The sequence below is a fragment of the Sceloporus occidentalis genome, unplaced genomic scaffold (assembly GCF_023333645.1).
Source record: "Sceloporus occidentalis isolate IW3139 unplaced genomic scaffold, rSceOcc1.0.p SCAF_2, whole genome shotgun sequence".
In the NCBI taxonomy this organism is placed as follows: Eukaryota; Metazoa; Chordata; class Lepidosauria; order Squamata; family Phrynosomatidae; genus Sceloporus; species Sceloporus occidentalis.
The window spans coordinates 115,143,313-115,166,330 of NW_028316982.1; the positions used below are offsets into that span (position 1 = coordinate 115,143,313).

At 42.0% G+C, this 23,018-nt stretch overlaps 1 protein-coding gene across 1 annotated transcript in view; it reads left to right on the forward strand.

The window, feature by feature from the left end:
- The first annotated feature begins 315 nt into the window (after positions 1-315).
- Positions 316-23,018, forward strand: part of LOC149318900 (S-adenosylmethionine synthase) — a 33,433-nt gene continuing 10,730 nt past the window's right edge. Inside the window, exons 1-6 of the mRNA XM_089510647.1 lie at positions 316-581; positions 12,558-12,635; positions 13,875-13,997; positions 18,775-18,887; positions 19,823-19,966; positions 22,645-22,863. Coding sequence (XP_089366773.1) covers positions 485-581; positions 12,558-12,635; positions 13,875-13,997; positions 18,775-18,887; positions 19,823-19,966; positions 22,645-22,863 — 774 coding nt within the window. The 5' untranslated portion in view covers positions 316-484. The remainder of the gene's footprint in view (positions 582-12,557; positions 12,636-13,874; positions 13,998-18,774; positions 18,888-19,822; positions 19,967-22,644; positions 22,864-23,018) is intronic.

Below are 23,018 nucleotides of genomic sequence, written 5' to 3' on the forward strand. Positions count from 1 at the left end.
TGGAATATAAGTAGATGATGATGATGATGATGCCAGGCTGCCAGCTTTGGGAGCTGCTTCCCAGGGAAAAGGTGGAATATAAAGAAATGATGATGATGATGATGCCAGGCTGCCAGCTTTGGGAGCTGCTGCCCAGTAAAAGGTGGAAAAGGGGGTCCATTCAGACAGGAGGGAACCCCCCTCTCCAAAATCCCTGCCCGGAAATGGGTTCTCCCAAGGCCCTCCCCCTGATGACGAAGGCACTTTCACTTTCCCCACTCCCCCTCTCTCTATATATGGGCCCCAGCAGAGTGACAGCTCCAGCCAACAGCCAGGCAGCCCAGGTCTCACCTGGAGCACCCTCAGGTTCCCAAAGGAAGGAGCCCAGCCTGTGTGCCTTTCAGTCAAGCTCAAGGAGGAGCTGCTGCTGCTTTAGGGAAGACCAGGGCTGCTCCTTTGCTCTGTCTGCTGTTTGGACTCTCATCCAGCCCCAAAGCCCCAAGCCATGAACGGGATCCTGGGCAGCCTGGAGGACTACACGCTCAACGAGGACGCCGGGGCCTTCATGTTCACCTCCGAGTCGGTGGGCGAAGGGCACCCAGGTAAGGAAAGGGCTGCCTCCCCAGGAGGGACAAGGAGGAGAGGGGGGGAGGCTACTACTACATCATCATCATCCTCATCATCCTCATCATTAGAGCCTTTCCAGGAGAGACAGGGAGCTAGGGCTGCTGACTACAGTATTATTAATATTAATATTAATATTAATATTAATATTAATATTAATATTAGAGCCTTCCCAGGAGGTGTAGGGAAATGCTGCTGGCTGTGCTGTTGTTGCTATTATTATTATTATTATTATTAGAGCCTTCCCAGGAGGTGTAGGGAGATGCTGCTGGCTGTCCTGCTGCTGTTGCTATTATTATTATTATTATTATTATTATTGCCTTCCCAGGAGGTGTAGGGAAATGCAGTTGGCTGTGCTGCTGTTATTATTATTATTATTATTATTATTAGAGCCTTCCCAGGAGGTGTAGGGAAATGCTGCTGGCTGTTGTTGTTGTTGTTATTATTATTATTATTATTATTATTATTATTATTATTATTATTAGAGCCTTCCCAGGAGGTGTAGGGAGATGCTGCTGGCTGTGCTGCTGCTGTTGCTATTATTATTATTATTATTATTATTATTATTGCCTTCCCAGGAGGTGTAGGGAAATGCAGTTGGCTGTGCTGCTGTTATTATTATTATTATTATTATTATTAGAGCCTTCCCAGGAGGTGTAGGGAAATGCTGCTGGCTGTTGTTGTTGTTGTTATTATTATTATTATTATTATTAGAGCCTTCCCAGGAGGTGTAGGGAGATGCTGCTGGCTGTACTGCTGCTGCTATTATTATTATTATTATTATTATTATTGCCTTCCCAGGAGGTGTAGGGAGATAGTGATAACTGTGGTGGTGGTGCTGCTGCTACTACTATTATTAGAGTCTTCCCAGGTGATGAAGGGAGATGGTGCTGGCTTCTTCTTATTATTATTATTATGAGAGTCTTTACAAGAGATGCAAGAAGATGGTGCTGGTGGCAGCTTCTTCTTCCTCCTCCTCCTCCTCTTCATGATTATTATTAGAGCCTTCCCAGGAAATGCAGGGAGATGGTGCTGACGTATTATTACTATTGTTATTATTATTATTAATTATTATTATTATCAGAGTCTTTGTAGGAGATGCAGGGAGATGGTGCTGGCTATTTCTTTCTTTGTGCTTTCCCAATAGATGCAGGCAGATGGTGCTGGCTTATTGTTGTTGTTGTTGTTGTTGTTGTTGTTGTTATTAGAACCCTCCCAGGAGATGCAGGCAGATAGTGCTGGATGATGATGATGATGATGATGATGATAGCTTTCCCAGGAGGTGCAGGGAGATGGTGCTGGTTTCTCCTTTTTCTTTCTCCAACTGGGACCCAGAGCGGCTCACAAATATTAAACGATCAGTACAATTAAAAACATGGAAGTGTGTGTGTTTGTGGGGGTGTGTGGTTTATCACTCACCAACAGCCACCTGGTTGCTATCCTTGTTGTTGTGTGGTTGTTACCTGCTGCTTCAGTCACATGCTCTCGGCCTCAGAGGAAGCAATGGCAAACCTTCTCTGTACCCATCTTGCCAAGAAAACCCACGATACGTTCACTGCCTTAGAGTCACCAGAAGTTGGAAATGACTTGAAGGCACACTACCACAACAACAGTCTGCTTTTCTGTCCAGGTGCTCAAAGTGTTTTAAAGTGTAAAACAAACTGAAAAGAACAGACAACCCTGACTGGGGACTTTTGCACACTTTCAAGAGTATGGCATGCCATTTTGAGGGTTTCCCACTTTGGGACTGAGGAGTGTGCGGTCACATCTTCTGTAAGGAATCCTTTATATCCTTGCTAGGAAGGATGTCTTGTTGAGATCAGTGGCCTAACATCCAGGTACACATGTCTAAGGCTGTATCTGCACGGCAGAAATAATCCAGTTTGAGCCCACTTTAACTGCCCTGGCTCAGCGCAATGGGATTCTGAGACTGTAGTTTTGTGAGACATTATTCTTCTCTATGAGAGATCACTGGTGACCCAACAAACTACAAATCCCAGAATACCATAGCATTGAGCCATGACAGTTAAAGTGTCTAACGCAATGTGGATGCAGCCTCTGATTGCAGCCCGAGGATCTCATGGAAATCAGTGGGATTTATAAATGCTGAGTTGCTTATAATTGTTTCACCACACAATGAATTTTTAAAAGCCCTACAACTAGTGAATATATTTTCTCAGACACATATGTTGGCTTCAGAGATAGCACACGTGTTCCCTGTTAGCCAAAGTTACTTCAGTTTCTTAGTGAAAATCTATGTGTAAGTAACACGATCTGTGTGTACCTAGATCAACAGAACTGAAGACATTTCAAACTCTGGCACTCTACTGCTTTTTCTCGAAAGGTTTAAAAGCTTTTGGTTTGAGCTTGTGGACATTTCTTTTTGGACTTTGTTGTCAATCATGTGTGTCTCCAAGTCATTTTTTACTTACGGTGATCCAAAGGTGAACCTAGCATAGAGTATTCTTGGCAATTTTTTTGGGAAAGCGTTTGCCATTGCCATCCTCTGAGGCTGAGAGAGTGTGACTTGCCCAAGGTTACCCAGGGTGTTTTTTTTAATTCTCGAACAGGGCATTGAACCCTGATCTCTAGAACCATAGCCAAATGCTCAAACCACTACACCATGCTGTCTCTCTCCTTTTTGGACTGCAGGTCTCTAAATCTTCCATGATCTCTGACCATGGTGGCTGGGGGGATTTTGAGAGCTGCAGTCTAGGAAAGGCGCTCTCCCAACTCTAAGTTTGTGTCTGTGTGTACATTAATCTTGTCTTGGGCTGTACACTTTCTACGCCTTGTGAAATTCTCCCACATGCTTCATATATCGTGAAACTGTAAATCATTGCCTACAGCAGCTGTGCTTGATAGTAGTAATGCAGGATACCTCTGCTGCCTCTCTTGTCCTCAACAACATGAGTGGCGATGGCCAGGAGGATTGCGGGAACTGGCTGTTCAGGCCATTTCCTAGTACCTGTGAAAGGATAACAAATCATTGATTTTAAAAATACAGAATTGCTCAAGCAGGCAGTGGGCAGTGATCTGCCAAATTCGGAATGCTGACGTCTCAATGCAAGTTTATTTTATCTGGTACGTATGAGAACATAAGGTACCTGCTAACAGCAGATGCAAATAAACAAATGTTCCTTTGCACAAGGCCAGTGCAGGAGGGTAGGGCTTATCTTTGACACACATGTGCGTATTGGAACCCTAGGGCTTGATTCAGGTCTTTCCTGCATTGTCTAGCAATGATCAGATTTTAAAATCAAAAACAAAAGGATTGCCTTAGCTTATGATCCTGTGGTTTTAGAGGTGATAATATCTAGTTGAATGTCCTCTTTATTATGAGATCCTTGGAAGCCACCTCCTGACTGTGATGGACCACTGCTGTTGCTTTTGTCCCTTATGACCATGAGAAGACAAAATAATGATGGTGATAATGATAAAAAGGGATTCTGGGAGTAGCTTTAAATCCTCAGCACCCAACTCCCTTGATGATTCCTCTCAGCCCTGGACCTTGATATCCCTTAGATAACCATTTAAAATGGCTACAACAAGGCCCAGAAAGGAGGAAAGAGATGGCACACTCAGCTTCTGCCCTGCTGATGAGCTCCTGATGGTGCTTTGGATGTCAAGGTTTGTCTGCATTTTCTCTTTCCCTCCTGGGACCCAGTAGGATTGCACTTTAGGTTAATAGATGGTGAGCCAACATTCATTTCTCTTGGAGAGGTCACTGCAGAGTTTGTCTGCATTTTAACTTTCATACCCCCTTTGCAATGTATTAACTGGTGATTCTGTGCCCAAATAACTGTGTTCAAAAAACTTGGGGAGAGTACAAAAGCACAGTCCCTTTCCACAACACAGAAGAGGGTTTTGTGATGACGACGACAGAGGTAATGACAACAGAGGAAAGTACTTACATCCATATTTTTTCTTCAGTGGCCTTGATGCCAAGGTGCTGATCTGGTCTTGTGTCTCACTTTATTTTTATAAACTCTTGGGTCTACTCTGTGCTGTAGAAATAATGTAGCCTGCCACCACTTTATCTGCCATAGCTCCGTACTCTGGAATCCTGGGATTTGTAGTTTGTTGTGGCATTGAGCTATGGCAGATAAAGTAGAGTCACTGCATTATTTCTGCAGTCTAGATTAGATCTGGGATTCATATTTGAACCTTTACACATAAAGGGATTTAAACTTGATGTTTAAATGAACCTTGCTCTTCTCTGTCCCTGTTTCCTAAAAATGTGTGTGACTTAAGCCTGATTTGCTTAACATCTGTGATGTTACCTGCACATTGGCTCATTCACATAAGGAAATCATTGAATGATCAATATAAACATAGTCATGTATAGATTTAGAAACTGAAAAACCAAAGAAACCCTGATCTGTGAATTTGAATTGCAGGAAATGGGCCCTGTTCTTACATTTTTGCATGAGCCTCCCCATGCATCGAGATCAATGTTAGATGCCCTGTTCTTTGTCCCATCTTTAAAAGATGTTAGATTGATGGGAACCAGAGGTGGATGTTTCTCAGCAGTAGCCCCAACATGGATCAAGTCCGCCGATGTATAAATTGTCTTTCAAGACATAAAAGACCTCACAAGATATTTTTACATAAGTTTCAAATAAAACAATAAAATTGCCCAGTCATTTAAAATTAACATGCCTCTTAAAAATAACTCTAGGTGAAGTAACTGGTAAAATCCAGACTGAAATATAGTCGTTTTCAAAGTTTTTTTTAAACCCTAATAATGATGAAGCCACACAGACTTTGTGAATTTGATACATATGAGGGCCAGTGCTAAGGGGGGAAAAAACCACTAGTTCCCATCAGTCTTAACATCTTGTAAAGATGGGATGAAGAGCAGGTTTTCTAACACTCAATGTATGGGAAGCATGTAATGAAGTGTGTGAACCAGACTCATTTCCTCTAGTTGAAATTCAGGGTTTTTTTGTTTGTTTTTTAAGTTCCAGCAGGTTGCTCTGGTGCTTTATCCACTTTTCAAATACTTCTCTAGGGGCCCGAATAGACAGGCCAAAATAAAGCTGCTTCAGGTCCCTTGGAGGTATGCTGTTTAAATAACACATGCATCCTAAGAGGCCGGAGGCTGCACCAAAGCCATGCTCCAGTCCTAAGGACTGGAGCGTAGCTTTGGCACAGCTTCTGGCCTCTTAAGATGTGTGTGTCATTTAAACAGAAGGGCAATGTGGTGGATGATGCAAGCCAGGCATCTTGTCATGCAATCCAGTTTCTCCATTGGTGACATTTTAATTCATGTCCTCTCAATCTCAAATTAAGGGCCAGTTGATGCTGAGTTCTACTATGTCCTGGGTTATACCACTTCAGGCTGCAGGTGATGGATCTGTATGCACAAAAATTAGCACATTATGGAAATGTACTAAGCATATATTTCTTTATGGGGTGATATGCAGTGTATTCTGTTTCTTCCACAAATAAGAGATATTTGAATATCTATATATTCACCTTTTCCTACATGCAGCCTATGATGCTGGAGCCAGGCAAAATAAATAAATACGACTTGGTTCTGCTGAATATATACATTGACACATTGTGTATGATAGAACTAGAAGTAAAATCACTGAAAACATATCTTTCATTGGACATGAATATCCTGTCTCCAGCTCTTCACTGCTGTCCAACAGTAATACTACAGCGCAGTAAAAAACAAAGTGGCCTAAATACTTTAAAGGCACCAGATCCCATCTGATCTAAGAAGCTAATCAGGGCAAGCCTTGGTTAGTACTTGGATGGGAGACCACAAATGAATCCCAGGTACTGCAGGCTATATTTCAGAGGAAGGACCTGACAAAAACATCTCTGCATATTCCTTGCCTAAGAAAACCTTGTAAAATTCATGGGGTTGCCATACATCAGGCAACTTCAAGGCACATATACACATAGTAAACAACACACAACAAAACCTCAAATGTAACAGACAAAAATGGTGATCTGACATAGAGTGAACCATAACAAGAACTGCAATCAGGCAAACTAAAATAAGGACAGAAGAAAAATGTCACTTAGGTTTGTTTTTGATAAGAATATGTCAGAATTTGCAAATTTCTTCATACTTGGGATATAAAAAAGAAATTGAAATGAATGTAAAAGTAAAGTGTAACTGGCTGATTGTAGTGGTTTGAGTGTTGAATTACGACTCTGGACATCAGGGCTCAATTCCCAGTTTGGCCAGTAAACTCACTGGGCGACCATGGCAAGTCATATGCTCTCAGACTCAGGGGAAGGCTGCTCCCATTTAACTGCTTAAGTTGTGATCAATCCTGTGAAAAACATATGGTAAAAGTCAGAGGTATTTCATCCATGCTTACCACCAGGCTTCATTATATAAAATATCTAGAGAGGACAAGTGTGATAAAAATCAGCTAGGGATTTGTTGTTTTAGCCATGCATATTTTGTATTTGCAACGGATTAATAAGAAGTGCAGTGTCAACCTTTGAAAGTGTTTTCTGTCCCAGTTACATAATGTCTGAGAAAAAGCACACTTTGAATTTGGCCATGTCATGCTAGGGCAGTTGATTCCTCTAAATATTATCCAGTGCCACTCCACTTTGTTTTGGCAATAAAAAGTTGGTATGTTTGTAAAAGCTGAACACTGGCACAACTTCAACTGAAACACTACCACTACCCACAAAGTTTTACTTCCGTATGAATTTCATCGGATATGTCTATAATTTCCCTGCTCAGTACACTCCTGTCAGTCAGTTTAATGGAAATGAGACAAAACTTGCCATAAACCAGTCATTCCCATCAGCCCTGCATAGAATGTTCAGTGCTAAGAGATTGTATGGTATGAAATATCTAAAGGTTCATAACCCCGATGTATTTGGACAGGATGTTCACAGCTAAGAAAAGAAAGAATAAGAAAAATCAGACTTACTGTTTAATGGGTAAGAAACATCTAAGGGTATTTTCACATGTGCAGTTTAAACTGGGACTTGCTTTGACCATTTCATAGCACAGATATGCACTTTAAATTGACCAGAGGGCTCACTTGTGTTACAAATGGCTCTCCTTTACTTTAACCACTACTAGATTCACGCGCTGAAAGAGGGGGAAACGCAGAAAGTGACGTAAGCCTTGCACTTTTGACCTGAAGGGTTACAAAATCAAATAGGAACTCTGTTTCCTGAATGCCCCCAGGGTGAACTGTAATGCTTTGGAATTCAAGTGTTCTAGTAGTCTTTTAAAATACTTTTAGTATTTGTGTTACTTGTTTGTGTTTGTGAAGGTACAAGAAGGTGGACTAGTTGTGAATCCTGCGTCTTTGCCTCTGTTATCATCAGACTTTATTCATGAAACTTGCTTCTTTAAAATGGGTTTAACCTTTCAGAGAAAGATGTCCCTAGCTTTTACTAGGTCAGAGGTGGGCACAAGTGTGGTCTGTGGGTTGCCAGTGGTTCATGGAGCCCACTTTGCTGGCCTCTGAAACCTACCACCAGTGCCCCAAAGTCTCCAAACCCGGTCAAAGTATTTTTTATTAAAAACGTCAGTGTCATTTTTGGGCATTCCCTCCCACACACATACACAAATGCAGAAAACCAAACATATAAATACAGTGGACCCTTGTTACATGCTGGGGTTTGGTTCCAAGATCCCCCGTGGATAACAAAATCCATGGATGCTCAAGTCTCATTAAATATAATGGCAGAGCAAAATGGTGCCGCTTTTATAAAATGGAAAATCAAAATTTGATATTTGAAATTTATACTTTTTTTGAACATTTTAAAACCATGGATGCTGGAATCCATGTATAAAAATATCCATGTATAAGAAGGGACAACTGTATACTCCTACTTCATTCCCACAAGCAGCCCAAAGCCCCCCATTTCCCCTAAATCCTTCCATTTCTTCTTCGGTCCCTCTCAAAATGACAACAGAAGTACAGTCGGATCTTTGTATATATGGGGGATCCATTCTGGACCTCAAGTTTCATTGGCCCTAATGGCAGTGTGGCATGTACTTGCCTGCTAGTGTGGTCGTGGTCATGTACTGCCATTAGCTTCAATGGATGCTCACATACGTGGATGGTAGGTCCTCTGATAACAAGGCCCCACTTTAAATATAGTCAGCCCTACGTATGCATGGATTTTTTTTATCAATGCATTCAACCATCCATGGCCTGAATGAAGAAATAAATATAGATATAATTCCAAAAAGCAAACCTTGTTTTTGCCCCTATCTATAAAGCACACAATTTTACTAGGCCATTGTAAATAATGGGACTTGAACATCTACAGATTTTGGTATCCATGGGGGGTCTTGGAACCAAACTTCAGTGGATACCAAGAGACCACTGTACTATTATCTAAAGCTAAAATTTGGGGCATAGGCAGGAGAATGACATGAAGCCAGCATGGGGGAATGGTGTGATCACTGGACTAGGACTAAGGAGATTAGGGTCTGAATTCCCCACTCGGCCATGGAAACCCATTGGATGACCTTGGGCAAGTCACACTCTGTCAGTCTCAGAGAAGGGCAATGGCAACCCTTTCTGAACAAATTATGCCAAGAAAACCCCATTATAAGCTCCCCTCAGGGTTGCCATAATTTGGAAATGATTTGAAGACACACAACAGCAACAACTATACCAACAAAGAAGATGATCCCGATAATTGGTTGTATCCCACTTCCTGGCCATGAGACCCACTAAATTCATTGGGACATATTTCTTGCTAGGCATAGATAGAACTGTGGTCCTTCTCTTCTAAGTATAAAAGTGCAGCGAGAAACATGTGCAGAGAGTTTTAAGAAGCTTCAAATTAACCGAAGATAAACCAATGCTGTTATGAATATTATGTAATTTCTTTGCAGTAGCACATGGCATGCTAGTATAATGACCCAATTGAAGTTATATGCAGCAAGCCCTCTCTGCTTCTGACTACACAGCCAGACTTCTGAGAAATTACTGATCAGTGAGTTCATCTTGGCCAATCCTCTCATATAACACCACCTACAAGGTGTAGAAATATCTGGTGTCCCAGATCTGAGCGTGGGCTAAAAATGGAGCCTCTTTTTGGGCCTTTGCCTTGCTCTGGGAATAGCTGCCACTTTAACCATGCAGTCCTGCATATGTTTTCCCGAGTTCCATTGAGTTAATTGACATTTACTCCCAGGCAAATGGGTATAGGATTGCCACATGTCAAATTTACAACTCCCTCTCAGCTGCTGGATGAGGACTTCTTTATTCATGACAGCAAATAGGCTCACAGTACAAGCGCTAGTGAAGTTAAGGATGAGGCTTTTTTAGATATAAAAAAATCATGATACAAAACAAGTCTGAAGTAAAGAGGGTGTTAAGGACTTAAAAGCCAAAAGGTAAACTTAGGGCCTTGAAAGCCAAATTAAAACATTCATTGTGCCTGGCTGGTTCTGTGTCATGCACCAAAAGTACAAGAGGATGAGGAAATGGTTTATAGCAGTAGTTTGCAAAATGAACGATCAAGTACACTGGGTGAGGGGGGGAGGATCTGAGTAGGTATCACCCATCTTCTAGGCTGTCATCTGATTCATCACTCACACACCCCCAGTGATGCCACTGTCCTGGAGTATTTTGGCTCTGGAATTGCCTCAAATTTCCCTCCCTCCCTGTTACCTCTGGACACTGTAGTGACACCTGGCAGCTGTCTATACACACATACTGCTGTGTTGCCTGCTGCTGCTGTGGCTGGCACAAGTTGGTCCTTATGAGGTCAGAAATGAGGCACCCAGCATCAATGGCTAGGCACCTCATTTTAACCTCAGAGGGATTGACTCATGTCAATGGTGGCGGTGCCAGGTGACACAGCGGAGACATGTGTATAAACAGCCACCCAGCATTGCTACAGAGTGCTAGATTTTCCTGCAAAATTCAGAGAAAATAGTAAATAGTTTTACTCTTTTTAATTATTTTAAACTGGTTTAAGGCAGGGATAGGGTACATTCAGTGTGCAACTGGACCTTGTGAGGACAGTCTACACTACAATCAAGGATTTGGCCCACCTTGTGAAGACAAGTCACCATGAGGATTGTTGGGGGCAGGCATTCATTTGGTCCATGTAGACATGTCATGAGACACAAGGGGCTGTTTTTTGGGGCCAGGTTTTCCTTTACATAGCAGGGCTACAACCTTCTGTTGTGCATTCTCTGATCTGTTACACAGTTTGGGAAGGGTTAAGACACTTCAACCCCTGAGCCAGAACAGCAAATGTACCCCTCCATGCAGTTATACAAGTCAAGGGTTCATAGTAACCAGCAGAGTTGTGCTGGCCTCTAAAACAGAAAATCAAAGAATCTTTCTCTGTTGGTGTTAGTATAGGCCAGGTCCAGATGGACCTATAGGGTGCCCTCGTCACATGCTAGGGGTTGGCCGAGGGCGCTGCGCCCACACGTGCCTCAACCCTAGCATGTGACAAGGGCGTCAAAATGGCAGTGCCCTATACAGATGGGTGCCACCATTTTGATACAATGGACGCCTAGCGTCCGCACATCACAGTGCCATAATGACGTCATGAGTGCGCCATTATGGCACCGTAAAAAGAACCCTCTTTTAATGGGTTCTTTTTGCTCAGTGAGGGAGCTGTGCAGTTTCTCCGCTGTGGCTTCCTTGCGGAGTAAACCAGGGTGCCAGTAGACTGCCCTTTTTGGGCGCTCTGTACCGGCCATATTTTACAAAGCAAATGATTAATAAGTTGCTTCCCTTTTGTAATGTCTAAAGCTTGTCTAATGATGGGACACCTGTCTAATGGTGGGGCTGGCCCAGTGAACACTCTTCTCTTCCACCCCAGTATGAGTTAGAAGGGCAGGACGGTCCTACTTCTCCTAAAATCTGTTGTTCCGACACCAACAGTTGTGACCTTAAAGTACCTGATTTCCAGAGGTATTCCCATCTTTTCTTTCTTTTTGACTAATGCCCAGTATAAATTGGCGCTTTGCGCTGATCTGAGGCCGAAATTAAGACTATGTAGGACTGGGCGTCCACATGCACCCAGCCCTACTATCAGTGTGCGGGTGCCATCATTCCACACGCCCCGCCCTACTATTATCTGCGCAGCGCAATGCCCAAACAGCACCATGTCACGCAGACATCATCATTGTGTGCACCTTAAAAAGAACCCTTTGAGAGCTGAGTTTGTCTGCTACAGTCTCCATCTGGAGGGGAAAGGGGTGGCATCTTGCTGCCCCTTTCTCCCAATCTGTACAGCCCCTGAGTTACATTGACTGAGTTCCTATGTGACTTTATTCCTTCCAAGCCCTGACCCTGGAATAATCTCATTTGACAGGAAGGTGACCACAGCATGCTCATTAGTTTGTTCTCTAGGTATGTATGACAAAAGCAACATTTTGCTACAGCAGTATTTGTTCTTGATTATCAAACCAACCATGGTTGTGTGTTTGTGTGTGTGCATGCACATGCCTTCAAGCACCTAAAGCACCTAGTTTTCTTTGGCAGTCTCCCATCCAAGTACTAAGCAGTAATGATTCTGCTTAGCTTCTAAGATCAGATACGATCTGTTGCCTTTAGGGTATTTAGTCTTCTCAAAGATGGTATAGCGATGAATAACTGCTATGGAAGCTGGGAATAGCACCCCATCTTTGAGCAATTCAGATACATCTCTCTACCCAATGTGCATGTAGGGAAATAGACTTTAGATGGACTTTGGTTTTACAAAGAATATATTCACATCTCTTTTTGCCTTTACCTTTTGCTCGACAAAAGAGCTGAAGGGCTGGCTTCTTTTGGTTTGCTTTCTTTCTTCTTCCTATAAGTGGAAAATTGATTTGTATTGAATACATCTGTATGTGCCAGGAAATGAAAATAGTCATACAATCCTCCTCCTCCTCCTCCACCACCACCACCACCTCCTCCACAGTTCAGCATGACAAATGTAGTCCATATTTTCTTTTTACTCAATCAACACTGCACTCTGGTTTCTTTCAGACAAGATCTGCGACCAGATTAGTGATGCTGTGCTTGATGCCCATCTGAAGCAAGATCCAAATGCCAAGGTTGCTTGTGGTAAGAGACCAGTTCTTTTAGCAGATCTTGCCTCTCTGCTTCATTGACCAGCAAAATGCTCACAGTTAAAAGAGATGGGATGGGAGAGAAATGGAGGACCCATATATTTCAAGCAGGGATATAGCTATGTGTGGACGAAAATTAGGGAGCTGGCCCCAATAAAAGTTTGCTTCCATCAAAATTTTCCTACAGCCCCCGAATTTCTAGCATGACGGTAACATATGTATGCCAGCATAGTTAGACAAGATCCCATTGTTATGCAACAATGCATAAGCATTGTGTAAGCATTTCTATTCTAGCAGAATGATTCCCAAATGTTGGTCTTCCAGATGTTTTGGACTTCAGCTTCTAGAAATCCTTACTGTTAGAAAAACTGGTTGGGCTTCTGGGAACTGAAGTCCAAAACATCTGAAGGACCAAAGTTTGGGAATTGCTGTATAATGTCAGAACAGGATTTTACCCATAATATTCATCTATTTGTGATATTTATGTTCTGTCTTTCTTCTAAAGAGCCAAGGTAGCACACATTTTTTATTTTCACAATAGACTTTTGCAGTAGGTCATGTTGAGAAATAGTGACAGGTTAGTGATAAAGCTTAATAGATATGAAGTCTCTGAAGTCCTTGTCCAACATTCTAATTGTGACACCACACTGACTTGGAATATTTAATTCATGATAGGGATTCCAAAGCCTAAAAGCCCATTGTGTAATTATTTCTCAGCCTAACCTAGGGGTAGGGAGATCCTGGGGTCCTCCAGATGGTATTATCCCTGACTATTAGCTGTGCTGGCTTTGACTGATAGGAGTTGGAGTCTAACAACAGCTGAAAAGCCACAGGTTCTCTATCTCTAGCCAAACTCACCTCCTAGGATTGTTGTGAGGATAATCATAAATCCCAGAGATCAATATACACTGCCCTGACTTCCTTGGAAGAAGAGAGAGAGAACATTAGTACATTTTTGAAATCACAGATCACAGTTGTTTAAGAAGTGAAAGGGTAGTGAAAAATTGCAACCTCAAAAGCTTGTAGAGCAAAGAGCTCACAGAATGGTCATTTTGTCAATGATTTTTCCACCTCAGGGTTTTCAATGTGTTTCCTTTCCTTTTGGAATGCAAACTGATGTTGTAGTACTTTTGAGACTAAGTGAAAGAAAGAAGTTGCCTCAAAGGTTCTACAAGATCCCTTTGCATATTGATATTCCAGACTAACACATTTATGTCTTTCAATTTCCCTTTAGAGACAGTATGTAAAACTGGGATGGTGCTACTCTGTGGCGAGATCACATCCAGAGCTGTAGTGGATTACCAGCAGATCGTCCGAGACACAATTAGGAACATAGGTTATGATGATTCAGCAAAAGGTTAGTGGAAAATGGAAGGATGCAAACTGCAGAATGACATGGCTACTCTGGTTACCCCAAAGCTGTAGAACAAGTCCTTCTCAGTAAAGCTGTTTAATAAAGGAGGAAAGAGGCTGATGCAATTGTGCCTGAGGAATGCTCAAACATTGCCATGAAGTGAACTCCAGCTGCTTTCATAAGGAAGAGAGAAAACTATTTATTGGGCGGGCAAAGGTTATCTCAAGGCTGACCCCATGTGCATCCTTTGTGAGTGTCCCTACGTATTTATGAAAGGTTTCACTCCTTTAGTAATGTTGACTGGGATCAAATAGTCGGGAAAACATGTGGCTGGACTGCAGCTCCCACAAGCAGTAGTGAGCATATGTATGGATTCTTGAAGGCAAAACAATGTAGTGATGTTACTTTTGAGTAATTCTGGTGCCCAGTGGCAGCTAGCAATGGTACATGTGCCAGGGTTATGCACGTGTGGACATTAAGAATTATTATGGAGAGCAGAAGTAAATACTCAATTGTATTTTTGGTGTTAACCAAACTTTTAACAAAACAGACAATTTTGGTTTAGCTCATCACATTTCTTAAAGATGTACTATATAGGAGCCAATATATGGAAATAATGTGAAGTCAAAAGTTATATGATTCTGAGATGAGGAGGCAACAAAGCTTATGACATATGAATGTGTGAAGGAAGGATACTTCTTTAAACATAAAAGTTCAGGCCCTGACATGTTATGATAATCAGGGCTTGATTCCTCAAACTCCTCCTGGGCTGAAATAGTGGTTTCAATCCCCATTCCCAAGAAGGCATGTCTGGATTTGTCCATTAGCCAGACTGTGCTTTGAATTTGTCGGGTCTGAACTGGTGAGCACTGAACTAGGATGCTCTGGTGTGCATGGGTTATTAGGCAACTGTAAACTACAATTACAAACAATGATCAGACTTATGAAGTCTGGTTTGCTTCAACCATGGCTTATCATTATTGCTAAATACACAATCCTAGCTTGTCCCTGACTTGTTTCTTCAGTTGCCCACCCTGAAACCAGAACCAAAAAAAGGGGAGAAGAGAAACAGATCAGTGGTGGCTGACCCAAACCATAGTTCAGCATAAAATGCAAATATACTCAGTGCTGCTTCATATCTCAGTTTTTATCACAGCTAAGCAAGGTATTGATATTTAAAAAGATGCTCATTTCTCTGGGGTCATATGTGATTTTGAACAGACAGAAATATCTGTTGTAGAGGCATATTAGAGTTGCCTGCCAGCAGATCTGCTTGTGAACGAGCAACACAGGATTATCAGAAGGGGCTGCATTACTCAAGCAGTTGGCTGGAGTGCCCTTCCCTCCCACAAGGAGTTAACCCTGGAGTGCTGGGTTTCAAATGGCTGAGAGAAGCTGCCAGAGCCAGTTCAGTACATGAATAAAAGAATGCAGCCTCTCTTTATCTGTCAGACTTGGACATTTCATTACCTATACTTCTGTGCTACTCGATGCAACAGTGGAAGGAAAGGGCTATTCATCTCTCCTTCTGGTAATGAACTAACATCTCTAGACCAGACACACTTTTGTATCTTAAAGACTAAAGATAAGACTTTGGCGGGTTACAAACCGCCGCTTCCGACGCACTCCGTGTGTATTAGGGTTACGAAGAGGCGCGTATTAGGGTTACGAATGGGCGCCACCATTTTGACATCTTGGATGCTGTGCATCCAAACGTGTAACAGTGGAAGTGACACTGCGAGGGCGTGCTCCGCTCCTCGCGGCGCCACTTCCGCGTTTTAAAAAGGAGCGCCATTTCGGCGCTCCTTTTTCACTGCGCGGGGAAGCCTCGCGGTCTGGCCACTGGGGCTTCCCTCCACAGCAAATAGCGGCAGCGGGAAAACGGCCCCTTGAGGGCCGTCTGTAACCCGCCAGTGTAAGGTACAGATGGGGACCAATATCCTTTCCTGCAAAATAAAGGAGGTTTGACTCAAAACGTCCTGTTAGCTGAATGCATTGGTTCTTATGGTTTTCACCTGTAACAAAATATGCTTTTCGATGCCTTGGTACCTTTGTAACATCTTGTAGTGCTGACTTCTTTCAGTGGACATTATCAGACAAGGGAAATTGGAAGTATAATCCAATGGCAATCCGAATGCAATCATGGGGTTTAAAGTTATTGTGTGATAGACTACCACACTCAATTTCAGGCAATGGGAAGTCAGTCTGAACGCAATCATGGGGTTTAACGTTATGTGAGAGGTGATCACACTCAATTTTGGGCAATAACAAGCTATTTTCGGGCAATGGGAAGTCAGTTCGAATGCAGTTCAAATTCACGTAAATTTGCTGAACTAGCAAATTCACATGAATGCATTCTGGCCCCACTTTCTTTTCATTCGAAATTAAGAGAAATTCCTCCCATGTGATAAACTCCAGTAACAACCAATGGTGAGAATCAAATGACCATCAAGATGTTGTTGGACTGCAGCTCCCAGCATTCCTCATCCTTGGCTATGCTGGCTAAGGCTCCTGGGACTTGCAGTCTAACAGGATCTGGAAAACCACATGAATCCCACCCTTGAGGTATACAGATGCATGGGAAGTGAGCTAAATATTTTCATATCATCTCCATGTGCTAACTGTGTGCCTAGAGGCAAACTTATAAATACTTCTCATTTAAATAAGAATGCAGTACATATCATCAAAATGGAGATGCTCTTGATAAATGAAGAACAGCCTTCTGTAAAGTAGGACCCATAACCATCCCATTCAGAGACAAACTACATGTTATGTAGGAGAGCTGCAGTTTTCCAGATTTAGAAAACAAACAAACCAATAGCTCCCTACAGATGAATTTCACTTTGTTTTGAGCAACGAAGTTGGCTAACCCTATCCCTTGTAATTTAGTATCTCCCCTGCTCCCATGGGATAACTGCAGTTCCAGGATCTTTGTCCCTCACAGGACATGCAGCAGCTCGAGAATTTGTGCACTTTTGGTCACAAAAACAACATAAGGGAAAAAAATCGATTAAGCACCCACCATTATACATTCTGCAGCTCAGAATAAATTGGCTGTCACCCAGGTCTGTATTTCAGGGTTTGTTAAAAGTCCAGTCATGGGTTTTCCTTTTCACTTGCAGTTGAATCAGCAAGATTTGATACGAGAGGGGTCAAATTTGTTGTTCATAGTTTTGCCCTGTTCCCATAAAAAGTGAATGAGGGAATTCTAATTTTAGTAATAGAAGCAGCCCAATTTTATCACAGTGAAGCTCTCTCTATTATCTCTTTACTCTCTTATCACTTCAGATATGAATGTCTGGTCTATGCTATAGCCTACAAAAATTTTAAGCTTTTTGTCCTGCTCACTTTTAAAGAGCTCAAGGCATTGGACTTTTATGTTTCTATTGTTTTGAAAATATCCCAGTCAATCAATAATCCTACTAAGCACTCTTTCTATTTGGAATAGATAGGCATTTATTGTAACATAAGGCTCTCTTTGTGGCTCAAGCAAATAAATTTTACAATATTTGGTTATAAAACAGAACATAAAAATAACGTAACATATAACAAAAAACCAAAAGCAACCCACAAACTTAAAACATGTGTTTTTAATTATACTACTGCTACTATTGTTGTTATTCTGCTTTCTCCCAAATTTGAAAGACGAAAGTGGCATACAAATTAAAACAAACAAACAACTGAGAGGTCCAAACTACAAGCATTGTTTCAAGGCCCTGTTGAATAAAAGGTCTTCACCTAGTGCTTAATGGTCCACAAAGGTGGTGGCTATTTTCTCTAGGAAGTTTGATTTATTTCTTGGGTGCACTATGGAGATGCTTTTTTGTCTTGTAGTAATCCAAATGAAATCACTTCATATACAGAGGCACTCAGAGTTGGGCCTCTGCAGAAGATTCCAAGGATTGTAAGATATGACGAGAAAAGCAGTATTTTAGATAATCCAGTCAAGTGTTTAACTCGAACTTTAAAAAGATAATTTTTGTTGTTGTTATTATCCACCCTTGAGTCGATCTTGACCCCTGAGGACTCTGTAGATGAGACATCTCCAAGACTCCTTGTCATCCATTGCTCAGTCCAGTTCCTGCAAATTAATATTCATGACCTCTTTTATAGATTCCATCCATCTAGGGTTCAGACTTCCTCTCTTTCTGCTTCCCTCCACCTTTTCTAGCATTATTGTTTTTTTCCAGTGAGTTGTGCTTTCTCATGACGTGGTCAACGTACGACAACCTTAGTTAATACCAACACTTTGAAATGGGCCTTGAAACATTTTGTGACAAAGCACTGCTTGAATATGCTCAGATTTTGCCGTCCGAGGTCTAAATCTGCACTGCAGAAATAATACAGTTCGACACAGTTTTTACTGCCATAACTGAATGCTATGGAATTCTGGGATTTGTAGTTTATTGGGGCACACCAGAGCTCTGAGTGAGAGAGAAAGCTAAATATCTCACAAAACTACTAATCCCAGAATTTCATAGCACTGAGCCATGGCAGTTAATGTGATGTCAAACTGCATTATTTCTGCAGTGCAGATGCAGCCCTAGCTAGTAATCAGCCAGGCCTATTTTGGACCAATTGCAAGTTGATAGTTTTTCATCAATCCTGCTTTGCTCTTCCCTTTGTGGATGTTCACATCTTCTTTAAAACTAGAACCTTTAAACTCTGTTAGGGAAATATCTGCGTGCCCCTATAAAGATGCTCTATGCAATCCTGCTAAACATGTCATTTTTTAAAAAGATGAAAATAAGTGATCATGCTTTGGAATTCTGCTCCACAGGCTTTGATTACAAAACCTGCAATGTACTCGTGGCATTGGAACAACAGTCACCTGATATTGCCCAGGGTGTTCATCTGCACAGGACTGAAGAAGAAGTTGGTGCAGGAGACCAGGTAATCCCTGTTTCCAGTAGCTCACAGATGCCACTTATAGTCCCTTATCTGGACTGTTTAGCGTGAAGTACTACTAAGTAGCTATGATTCAATCCCTGTAGTGCATTCGGGAATCAGACTCTAGTATAGGGAAAACATTTTTACAAGAAACTGCACCCATAGGTGCAAGGGCCACATCTGGCCTCTGAGTACATTGACTTTCCTCCCTTACTTGCAGCTGCCAGGTCAGAATATTACTATGTAATCTGAAGGCTATTTGGCTGTGACGTGTGTCACCCCATTGATAGATGGGGTTGATTTGGCTGATCTGGCTAGCTATGGGAGTGTCCCTTCATCATTCCATGTGCACCCCTCCTGAAGCTGCTTGTGTGCTGCTCCTGAAGGTGGAAAAGGATTACTATTCCAGATAGAAGGAGCTGTCTAGATGAAGTGAAAATACTCAAACTCGAGTTGGCTGTTGATTGTGTAGGTCAGCCTTAAAAGTGATACAGTAATTAAGCACATGCTTCTTAGAAGCTGTCTTGCACTCCAATAATTTGTGGCTGGTGCTCATAAAGTGTAACAACATTGGAGAGTAGGACCAATTTTGGAAAAGTATTTAGGGTTTGCTCCTAATGGGTGTTTCTATATTTTGGGCTGGCAGAAGCAGTTTCTAGACTACTAGGGTGATACTTGTATGTAGCTTGTGAATAGTACCTGTGTTTGCATTCATTTTTTATCTACTCAGACTATACATTTGTAAATATCAGTAGGCAATAATGAAAGGAAAATCACCAGCATTTTCTCTTTGCAAGAATGTGTGAGATGGCAAGATATTAGAGTGCAGTTGGAAACATCAGATTATGAGTGGGAAGAATCTCATGAAGAGAGTAAAATGATAAATAAAGAAATTGCCCTCCTCTTGTGGTTGCTGAAAATTTGTTTTCCCATTGTAGGGCCTGATGTTTGGCTATGCAACAGATGAGACAGAAGAATGCATGCCCCTGACCATTATGCTTGCTCACAAACTGAATGCTAAAATGGCTGAACTAAGGCGCTGTGGTGTCCTCCCTTGGCTAAGACCTGACTCCAAAACCCAGGTACACATTATAATTTATTTTTTCCTATGATTTGTATTAGGACCAAGACAAGTAGCCACCTTTGAATGCCAGAAAATAGGATAAAGAAGTGAAGAAGTGTACACAGTGTAGGATTGAGAGATCCAACAACGGACTAATCAGATATACCATGAAAGGCTAGTATTTATACAATTTAAAAAAAAAAACTGATCATGGGTTCATCTGACAGCAGTAAAGGCTGTTTTCCTTAGCTCTGGGGACGTTAACATTGTACATCCCTTACTAAAACTCTGGCACCCTTTGCCTTACAAGTCTCTGTACTCAGCTTAAACCATTCTTGCCAGTTAGGCCACATAGCATAGCTGTTGCTATTGTTGGATACAAAGTCACCACATTGGCTCAAACCACATATGTCAAACCAAGACTGCCACCTTGTTTTCTTTTCTGGTTGCAGGGAAGTAGGGCTTCTGTTGGATGCCATGTGGCCAATTCCAGTAGCTGTGATCTTAGAGATTCATGCAAGTAGAGCTCAAGTGATAGCACATTAATCCCATCCCTGTCCCAGGAAATGCTATTGAGGTTTCCAGGGGTGGGAGGAGGCTGCACTGAGTTACTTGTGACAACAGTAGTCTTCAAGGCCAGCTTGGCTGGCTATATGTGGCTCTCCAGACAGTACTGAGTCTAGAAGCACTCCCAGGTACACAGCTGGGCCATCCAGCACCACTCAGATCAGCTATCATCCTGAATCTGCATCTTATTTGCATTTGTTTTCCACTTGTTGTCTTTCCTCCATCTCATTCCTCCAGAATGTTACAACATTGTAAAGCAGCATGTTTCTTTGAATGAAAATTTCTCCTTCTATTTCTCCTATTTTTTCTCCTATTTTTAAAATTTATTTTGCATTGGGAACTAAGCTCCCACTGGAGAAAAAAAGAAAAGAAAAGCAGTGGGTGATTTCAGCAAAGGGATATTTCTGACATAGTCATAAAGGAAATGAAGATTCTTTGTATATTTCCAACATCTAACTGCTTTTTAGCCCATAGCTTCAAAAAGTGTAGAGTTAAAGTGAAACATTTAGGACATCTGTAGATTGGTATGGAGAACTTTTGGCCTACCACATGCTTGGACTAAAACTTGCATACTCCTTTTTTCATCAGCCATGCTGCAATGTACTCTACATTTCTGCAATGTACTCTACATGGGGCAACCCTTATACCAAACCCGGAAGCTTCAAATGGTGCAGAACATGGCAGCCAGGCTGGTCACTGGTACGTCCAGGGCCAGCCATATAACACCGGTATTAAAAGATCTCCATTGGCTGCCCATTCGCTTCCGGGCGCAATATAAGATGTTGGTGATGACCTATAAAGCCCTAAATGGCTTGGGCCCAGGATACCTGAAGGACCGCCTCTCCCCATACATTCCGCCCCGCACCCTCAGAACATCTGGGCAGCAATTACTTAGGGTTCCCGGGGCGAGATTGGCCTCCACCACCAGGAGGACATTTTCCATCGCCGCCCCGGCCCTTTGGAACATGCTGCCCATAGAGCTCCGCTCAGCTACCTCCCTGGCCCAATTCAGACAGGACCTAAAGACCTTTCTGTTCCGGACCGCATTCCCTGAATAAGGTCCTATAAGCCTCCTCCGCCGCACTGGCAATGGGACTGGCTAACCCTGGGGCCTTTTGTTCTTATGTTTTTGTAATTGTGTTATGCTTTTATTGTTATTATTACATTGTATTGTATTTTAAATTGCTGTAAACCGCCCTGATCTGAAGGAAGGGCGGTATACAAATAAAAACTTTATTTATTATTATTATTTATTATTAATGTCCTAAAGTTATGGAGTGTGGACAGTTCCTTGCCCCTGCTGCAGATGTTTATTTGTCTCTAAGCTTATTATTATTATTATTAGATTATTATTTGTCTCTAAACTTGAATTGAATATCTTAGCAATGATACTAAATTTCAGTTTTGTCAGTGGAAAGACATTTGTGAAATGGGTCTTTGCAATTGTATTTAATTATTCATTCACATATATCTTGCCTTTTCCTCATTGACTGGGACTCAAGGAGGTTTATAAAAATTACAAGTAGAGAAAAAATGCATGCACCACCAAAAAAGTTATTGTTAAAATATGATTAAAGTATCTGTAGAAAAGGAAACAGACAAAAATTCATAGCACACTATTTAAACCACTTGCAGTCTTAACCCAAGAGTCTGTTGGATCAGAAAGGTTTTGTGCTGCCAGTAGAAAAACATTATGGAGAGAGCCACCCTGGCCTCTCAAATGCCTGAGAGTAGCTACTGAAAAGGCACTCTACAATTCCTTTTCCTACCCCACCCCCCTGTGACCTATGAGGACCTTCCTCTGAACTCTGTGCAATGGGGTACAGATAGCTATCTGCTGTGGGAAAGAGGAATCACCTTACACAGGCAAAAATACTTCTTGCAAGTGGAATTCTATCTCTACATGATGCCTATGTTTGTTTGGCAGAACACCTGCTTTTAATTGAAAATTTCAGGCTCTGATATTGACAGGTCAAGGGTGTGTGTGTGTGCAGAGAGACCCAAAATGATTGTATCATTTCAGAGGGTATGAAATTATTTGAAAATATCAGATAGAATTTAGTGGGTGGTAGTGTTGTCTTTTCTTTCTTTCACATTTCCTCTTCTTACCACATCTTCATTCACTTGCAGATCACAGTTCAGTATGTCCAAAAGGATGGTGTTGTTATCCCAGTGCGTGTTCATACTATCGTCATCTCAGTGCAGCACGATGAAACCATCTCTCTGGAGGCCATGCGCAAGGCCCTGAAGGAGCATGTTATCAGGGCCGTAGTTCCAGCCAGATACTTGGATGACAAAACAGTTTACCACCTTCAGCCTAGTGGCCGGTTTGTTATCGGTGGCCCACAGGTGTGTGTTCACTCTTTTGATTCTGGATTTGGATGGTGGGAGACTCTGTCATTGCCTCTCTCAGGCATTTCTGAACTACTGGAGTCACACATTTATGCTGCAACAGTGTTTCTGATTTATTTCCTTTTTGTTAGCTAAGGCACATCTGTCCTCAA